Source organism: Colletes gigas, unplaced genomic scaffold (assembly GCF_013123115.1).
Source record: "Colletes gigas isolate AHSC1104 unplaced genomic scaffold, ASM1312311v1 Colletes_gigas_Sc00007, whole genome shotgun sequence".
In the NCBI taxonomy this organism is placed as follows: Eukaryota; Metazoa; Arthropoda; class Insecta; order Hymenoptera; family Colletidae; genus Colletes; species Colletes gigas.
Window position 1 is genome coordinate 1,113,285 of NW_025106636.1, and position 7,080 is coordinate 1,120,364.

Genomic DNA, 7,080 nt, shown 5'->3' on the forward strand with positions numbered 1-7,080 from the left:
TGTTGAAATTGGAGTAAAAAGAAATAATACTATTAAAATGTAGGTAGTTCTAGCATGTAGAATTATTAACATTTTCGATGAAATGAAATTTATTTGCAAGCACAACAAACTGCTACAGAAAATAATTATTTAGTAGTCGATAATACAATTACGAAAATTCGACAGACGTGCAATATAAATTTTCTAATATATACCCAAAGTAACCTGAAAGACAATAAATGATAAAATAACAGAATTGCAAAATTTCGGAATAGAAATGTAAAGTGCGAGCATTGTTACAACAGAAAATTAAGACGGGTGTGCCATAGTAGTTGCGAACAATACGGTTGATTATTTCTTCTTCTTCTTCTTCTTCTTTCCGCCTCCAGCTTTCTCTGCTCCTAAAAAAATACACAACAATGAAATAATAATTAATATTAAATATATAAAAATTTGTACATCGTAATACTCTCGTAATATGCATAAAATATTATAGAAGATCATACAAGATTGTACCATATAAAAATGTTTTCATTTTTCCTATATTTACCAGAGTATTACGATGTACGAATTTTTATTTTTATGCAGCCAATGGATGATTTTGAAGGTATTTAATGTATTTGTCTAAAAGTACTTTATAAGGTTTATAAAAGTTATAAATTTCTGATCGAACACGAAAGCTATTAAATTTGCCAAACTTGCCCAACAATTTTGTTTGTTCTAAAGCGGCTGCCAAAGCGTCGCCAAAGCTCTGACTGTAAGATGGCGCTGAAACATAATTTTCTTCCTCGGTGTCTCTGGAAGATGACTCGACAAGCATGCTCGAACACGGCTTCTTGCGAGCAGAGTTAACAGACGGCCATACGGTGTCGGATTTTAAACGCGTGCCTTTGTTTCGCAACATCTCTGCGAACGATGGCCCCCCCTGTTCGAGAGTTGTATTGTCGGTTTGTCTGTTCACAGCAATTTCGTCAAACGTCGTGTTCAACGATGGACTGCTAGCTACGCTTGAAGGCACCGTTGATTCCGGCGGTGATGAAACGTTCTCCCTACAACCGACACTGTTACTCTAAAAAACAAACTCACGATAGATTGTCAAAAAAGCATTTACCAAAAATTCAAATTGTTCATGATTTCCCATGTCGATCCTCTGCGGTATAATATTGTATAATATATTATCAAAAAAAAAAAAAGAAACTAAAACTACAGTAAATGCTCATCGACTCTCCGATCTAAGTTTATTTCGCCAAATGTATTTGTCAACGCTTAGAATTCCTGTTGAAAAGACTAAGGCACGTATGCAAGAAACCGCGGTAGAAATAGCGTTGAACCAAAGTAAAATGCGCATACTCTGAAAACAACAGTTCCGGCTGCCATTGAGGGAAATGACGCTGTGAATCGATGTGTACAATAGGCTTTGGATATCTTCCCATTCGTTTATTTTCTTCTTCGGTGATCTTTTTCTCCCTTTTCCTTTCTCCACGTTCTCGCTGCTGCCTGCGTCTGTGTCTCAATGCTAATTGCTCTGTAAAAATAGTTAAACATAATCGCATCAATAATTAACACGTAAATAAAATCAGATAATTCCTTTCTAAACATCAGTGGGGAAAAATTACCCTGAAACGAAGAGAGAACCTCTTGCGATACAATCGGTGGTTTTAACTCGATCTCGGCTACTTCAAACTGACAAGTAATCGGCAAGTGACATAAATATCTTAGTCTGCGTCTTAGATCTTCTGTAAGACTTCCTCCTTCTTTTTCCAAGAGCTTTCCCGTTATTACATGAGGAGAATTCTCAAGACTACCGTACTGCATTTCCAACATTTTTACATTCACTGCGTGAAGATATAGATCTTGCCCATCGTCCGCTAAAAATGAACATTATTTAGTAATTTCTTTGAATAAACAATAAAAAAAAAAATATATATATATATATATATAAGAACCTTGGTAAAAATAAAAAAATTTATGTAAGCCTGAAGTCGACTGGGTGCTGTTGGGTGAATTTTCTACTGTTTTGGGATATTCTTCATCTACGCTTTTTATATTTTTTTCGTTTGAAATATCATTAACTTCTTCGCAATCTTGATATTCTTGTTGAAGTAACTGTTTTTCAGTATCACTGTTCTCCATCTGTGTTGTAGTCGGGTCCACAGAAACTTGTGACTTTGATTCGATCTACAAGGAAAGTCGCGATAGTTACTAAAACGTATTAAAAAAAAAATATGTTTTATGTAAATAAATTAATGTTACCTCCTTTAACAGATCCTGTTCGCGTATTGAAAGTTCATTAAGCGCTTGCTCGATGTAACAATTTTCTGGCGAATCGGGATTATCCGACAGTTCGAACTGCAATTGAGTACGTTCGCATTCGATGATACCCATGACCTGAAACACTGAATTTATTAGAAGAATGCTGATCGGAATGTTTTTCAAGTTACGACACTTCAGCTTTCGGAAGTTTGGAATATTTACATCATTTGTGCTTGCAATGAGAAGTTTCGAATACACTTCTTTACTGATAGGATCTGAAGCTGGGAAAAAGTTTGTTGGACTTTGTACCGCGGCTCCAACGGGTACTGCGAGTAACGATCCTTTCTCACGGCGCATCAGACGCAAAGTAACAATATCGCCAGAATTTAGCATACTTTGAGTGATTTCAGTGACACTAAAATCATATAAGCAAGGATTCTAATATCTTCTATCCTGTGAAACGATACGATTCTTTCTTATTTTAAAGTATCGTCGACATTACCTTTTCAAATCAGATTTTTGAATAGACTCATAACAAATGGGACATTTACGCCAAGATTTATCAGAGAGCGATAAATAATGAAGGATACAGGGCCAACAATAAACATGACCACAGCGTGTCATTTTTCCAGCAACTGGTGAACACAAACAAATTGGGCAAGACAAGCTCTCAGAACTATGAATTTTCTGAAATGTAATATATCCATTAATTTGTAAAGCTTCCGAAACTCATAATTACGACTTACAATCTGTTCTACTAATTTCCAATCAACTAGAGCATCGGGGTCAGTCAGATGTAATGAATAATTTCCATTGGCAGTTACAACAAATTGGCAGCTAAAAGTACAATAATGTTTAATATCTAACGAATCACGAGTTCAGATATATTTAGATTAAGTATTAGATTGAATCATATGTAATTGCCATTTTTTCTTTTAAAAGGATTAGAAAAGGGTTTCTCAATAGTAGTTTAGTTTAACGTCATTTAGAATTTCCCCAAAAATTTACGATACGCTATCCGAACCAGCAATTACTTGTGATTCAACCTAATATAATATTATTATATACCTGGCTTGTAAAAACTGTTCTTTGTTGTACTTATGACGCTGTACCGGCGGAAGCCACCTATTACTGTTGCGGCAATAACCCTTTATCGGTTTTCCACGACTCCATGCACCTGAACCACCACGCATATCACGTGGTTCATAATGAAAATTTAGCAGATGATTCAAATTCTGCTTTTTACTTCCTTGGACCAATACTGTGCCAGGCTCAGCTAATTCTGATTGCACTACCTATAACAAGTTAACGAAGTCTGACAAAAACATCAACCAAAGAGAATAAGTGTTTCGTTAAGAGGATATTCCGGTTTAGATATTTAAAAATAAATTAATTTCTTCTTCATTTATCATTTTCTTAAAGCGTGCGTCTATGAAAACATGTGTGCGGCAAGACTTGCTGCTTGAAGAGTACAGCTACATAGTAATATATATAAACCTTGGTATTCTCCTTTGAACCGCCATAATATTGTCCTTTAGGTTTTGGTCTCTTATCAAAACTTTTTGCTTTCTGTACATTGCACTTCTTTGGTTGTTCGAACTTCGTGGAACTACTAGTGCCAGATGGTTCGCACCGACGCAAAGCTCTCGGGAAAAGCTTATTAGTAACATCTGGAGAATAATAAAATTAAGCTTTACACGAGATAATAAATACTTTATAAAATAAGTCATTCATCTTGTATAAATACATTTATATATACAGGTAGCGAACATATAATTAAAAAGAGCCAAAAATGAAACACTTTTTTTGTAATATAGATTTACTATGCAATATATGTAAATTTTTCAAATAAATTGTGTATAGTAATCAACATTAATAACTGACCTATTGCTAGAAATAATATCCACAACATTTGCTTTATGAACAATTGAAATATTAAACCGAAAAGTTAGTCATACCGTTGCGTCATAGAGTTAATAGAGAAATCTTCCTTTGGTTAACATGCCCCCTACCATGTGTTATATATTTTTTTTTACAAAGAAATTAGTTTTAGACTGCTTAAATATTTATGAATTTATTAGTACTCGAATTAAATAATAGATGGTTGAATCTGTGCTGGTATTAGCAAACATATCATATTTCTGTGGTAAATTTTACAAGGACTGTTTTCATTGACTTCTTGGTTGGGTATATTATGCAATAGAGAATTAATACAATCGATGCACACATATATAGATAAAAACATGCACTATATCAGTTATTCTTAACCTTTTTTTTCCCCACAAACCACTTTTGACAATTTAATAAAGCTTCTCGATCCATTCTATACAACATTCTTTGGAATAATACTTTTAAATATTAATTTAATTGCAGAAATTGCTCTATAAAACAAAGATAAGCTTACAAGGAACATCAGAATTTTCAATTTTATTTAATTTTTGTTTCTACGACCAACAAGTTCGTCCTTGGCTAGATTTGCAACTTCAATAGAATTTATACTAAACAGGAAACAAACGTAAAGAACCACCGAGTTACATTAAATAAAATTTCTACAAACATAGCGGGCATGATTCACAGCGCAGTTTACTAACCAAAAAATAGTGATGATAAACGTACAGAGCAAAACTTCATTCTAAGTCGGCACTAGTACCGATCATTACGCTTGAAACTTAATAATAATTTTTATTTATTCTATTGGACAAAACAATCACCTCAACTTTTTGCTCAAGTCCAATGACTCCCCTAAATAACTTTACTTTAAAAATCAACCGCAAATTCTTCTCTTTAGTCATAGTGATGAAATATTTTCTATCTACAGCTATGCAAAATATCATCACCGATCTGTTACCGCATGATCTTGAGGTACTCCAAAAATTATATAATTCGAAGGTTCGTTAAAATCGAAACGATTTTTAAAGCGAGTAGGAAAGATGGAATATCAAGAATATTTAGGAAGCAAGCAAAATTGTGTTTTTTGCAACGATACGCACATAAGACGTCAGCAAAAAGATGACGTCGCTATCAAACCGATCGACATTCGGACGACGCACCTTGTGTCTTCTTCGCATCAGCAGGAGCTCCCTTTGTGGAGGACTGCGTAAACTTTGCGTTCTTTTCCATTTCTGGCACGAATACGTTCGTGCTGATTTCCAGCGTGATTGAGGCTACGGTCTCCTCCGTACGGAGAAACAGTGTATTTTTGCAGACCCTTCATCTTCTTCAATAAGCCATGTTTCGTTAGCGTCAAAGGTGGAAAAAAGGTCCTCCAGTTGCCGATAATCGACGCCCGACGTGACGGTTCTACGGTGACCACGGACTCGTCTGCAACAGAGCAAAAGCTCTGCCTCCTCGCCTTTTTGTCGTAAACGACAATTGCCTGAGTTTCTGGCTCTGCGGCCAAAAGCGGTCGCGATCTCGTCGCTATGATGGCGACGAAACTAATGACTTGCGCAACCGGAAGTAACACGCGACGCACATCGACTACTCGAATGAATAACAGATATGTAGATAACGAATGAATATTTCAGATAAGGAACGCGAGTAATTTTTATCGACGTATATGCAAGTCAAAAATAACGCAAAAATACAGTATGCATTTTAATTTTATGCGCTTGCTATGTCGAACGGTCAAGATTTGTCGATTTCCGGCGTTTAAAAGTTCGCATGTGGCGATAAGCTTCAATAGATCGAATCATATGCATATAATCGATAATTTGCGATATTTCTTGACGATTAATCATGTTATATTTAAATATTAAATTGTCCCACCACCTACGTACACTAATTTACAGCCACGTGTACGTGAGCTTTGGTGCTTCCTACTTCCGACAGTTTCCGGTTCTGAATTTCGAGTCTTGATTGCTTAGGCATTTTTAGTTTCCGACCTAAGTATACCTAGTACACCATAAATGAGGTACAGGATAAACCTATCAAAAATGATTTTACCGTACAGATGGTAAGACAGTTACTGTTTTACCTACAATCAATACATTTCACTGTAGGTCTACGTCTGACTGCCATACCGACCTGAAAATTCGGAGGTGATTTTAGCGTCCTCTTCTCATGGATGGCGGTCAGTTGAGGAACTATTTATTGGATCAGTGTTGATGGGCAGATAACTGTAGATAAGTGTGTGCATAAATACATGTAAGTTGACTATACGAGGGATTGAAAAAGGCAATCCAGTATTATCAGACGGCAGGCAGGTGCCCAAAGGAAACTACCCCTCCACTTACACACGTTAATGCATAGCCACGTTATATATATGTATAAGTTCTGGCGCTTGGTACAGCTACATTTTTACTTCCAAACTTATACAGGGTGTATAAATTTTAAGGGAGATTCTATAGGCCAAAATCAAGAATATCAATTTCTTAACTGAGGCTTCGTTAAAAAGTTATTAAAAAATTTCAAATCATTCTGAAAAAATTATTTTTGGTTGCGGGGCTCAATTACAATCATTTTTGGTAAATAGGCATACCCCGAAATCGTGCGCACTTTCGAGAAAAAAATTCCTTACCGAAAATCTAATGTGAGGCCAGAAATGCTTCCCTGAAGTTTCACGCGAATCTTTAAAATATCATAACTCCTGAACGGATTGGAGGATTTTAATTTTTCAAAATGCAAACAACGCGTATTTTACCGATTTCATATATTTGAAGAACAGCATGAAATTGATTTAATATTTTTCAGGGTTTCAACTGAATTCGTAATAAGTGCATCGATAGAGATTGACAGAAAGTAATAGTGTACTGATTAGCAGCGTTTAGATGTCAACAGATATAACGAATGTACCGTATTAATTGTGAAACTGGAAACACGTCTTTTCACGCCAATTTCCTCGGAACG

At 35.5% G+C, this 7,080-nt stretch overlaps 1 protein-coding gene across 1 annotated transcript; it reads right to left on the reverse strand.

The window, feature by feature from the left end:
* Nucleotides 1-114: 114 nt before the first annotated feature.
* On the reverse strand, nucleotides 115-5,674 carry LOC122396220 (RING finger protein 10). The gene is made up of 12 exons (XM_043394414.1): nucleotides 5,283-5,674; nucleotides 3,730-3,902; nucleotides 3,301-3,527; nucleotides 2,979-3,069; nucleotides 2,735-2,919; nucleotides 2,455-2,647; nucleotides 2,233-2,367; nucleotides 1,926-2,157; nucleotides 1,596-1,847; nucleotides 1,330-1,504; nucleotides 682-1,028; nucleotides 115-380 (listed from the first exon to the last, which is right to left on the reverse strand). The coding sequence occupies exons 1-12, from the start codon at nucleotides 5,350-5,352 to the stop codon at nucleotides 331-333; spliced, it is 2,130 nt and encodes a 709-aa protein (XP_043250349.1). The 5' UTR covers nucleotides 5,353-5,674; the 3' UTR covers nucleotides 115-330.
* Between the last annotated feature and the right edge of the window lie 1,406 nt (nucleotides 5,675-7,080).

Coding starts and splice junctions, on each gene's coding strand:
- LOC122396220 (XM_043394414.1), bottom strand. CDS start 5,352: ATGGAAAAGAACGCAAAGTTTACGCAGTCCTCCACAAAGGGAGCTCCT. Junction 2,368..2,454: donor TCATTGCAAGCACAAATGAT/GTAAATATTCCA, acceptor TCAGTGTTTCAG/GTCATGGGTATCATCGAATG. Junction 2,158..2,232: donor AACAGGATCTGTTAAAGGAG/GTAACATTAATT, acceptor CTTTCCTTGTAG/ATCGAATCAAAGTCACAAGT.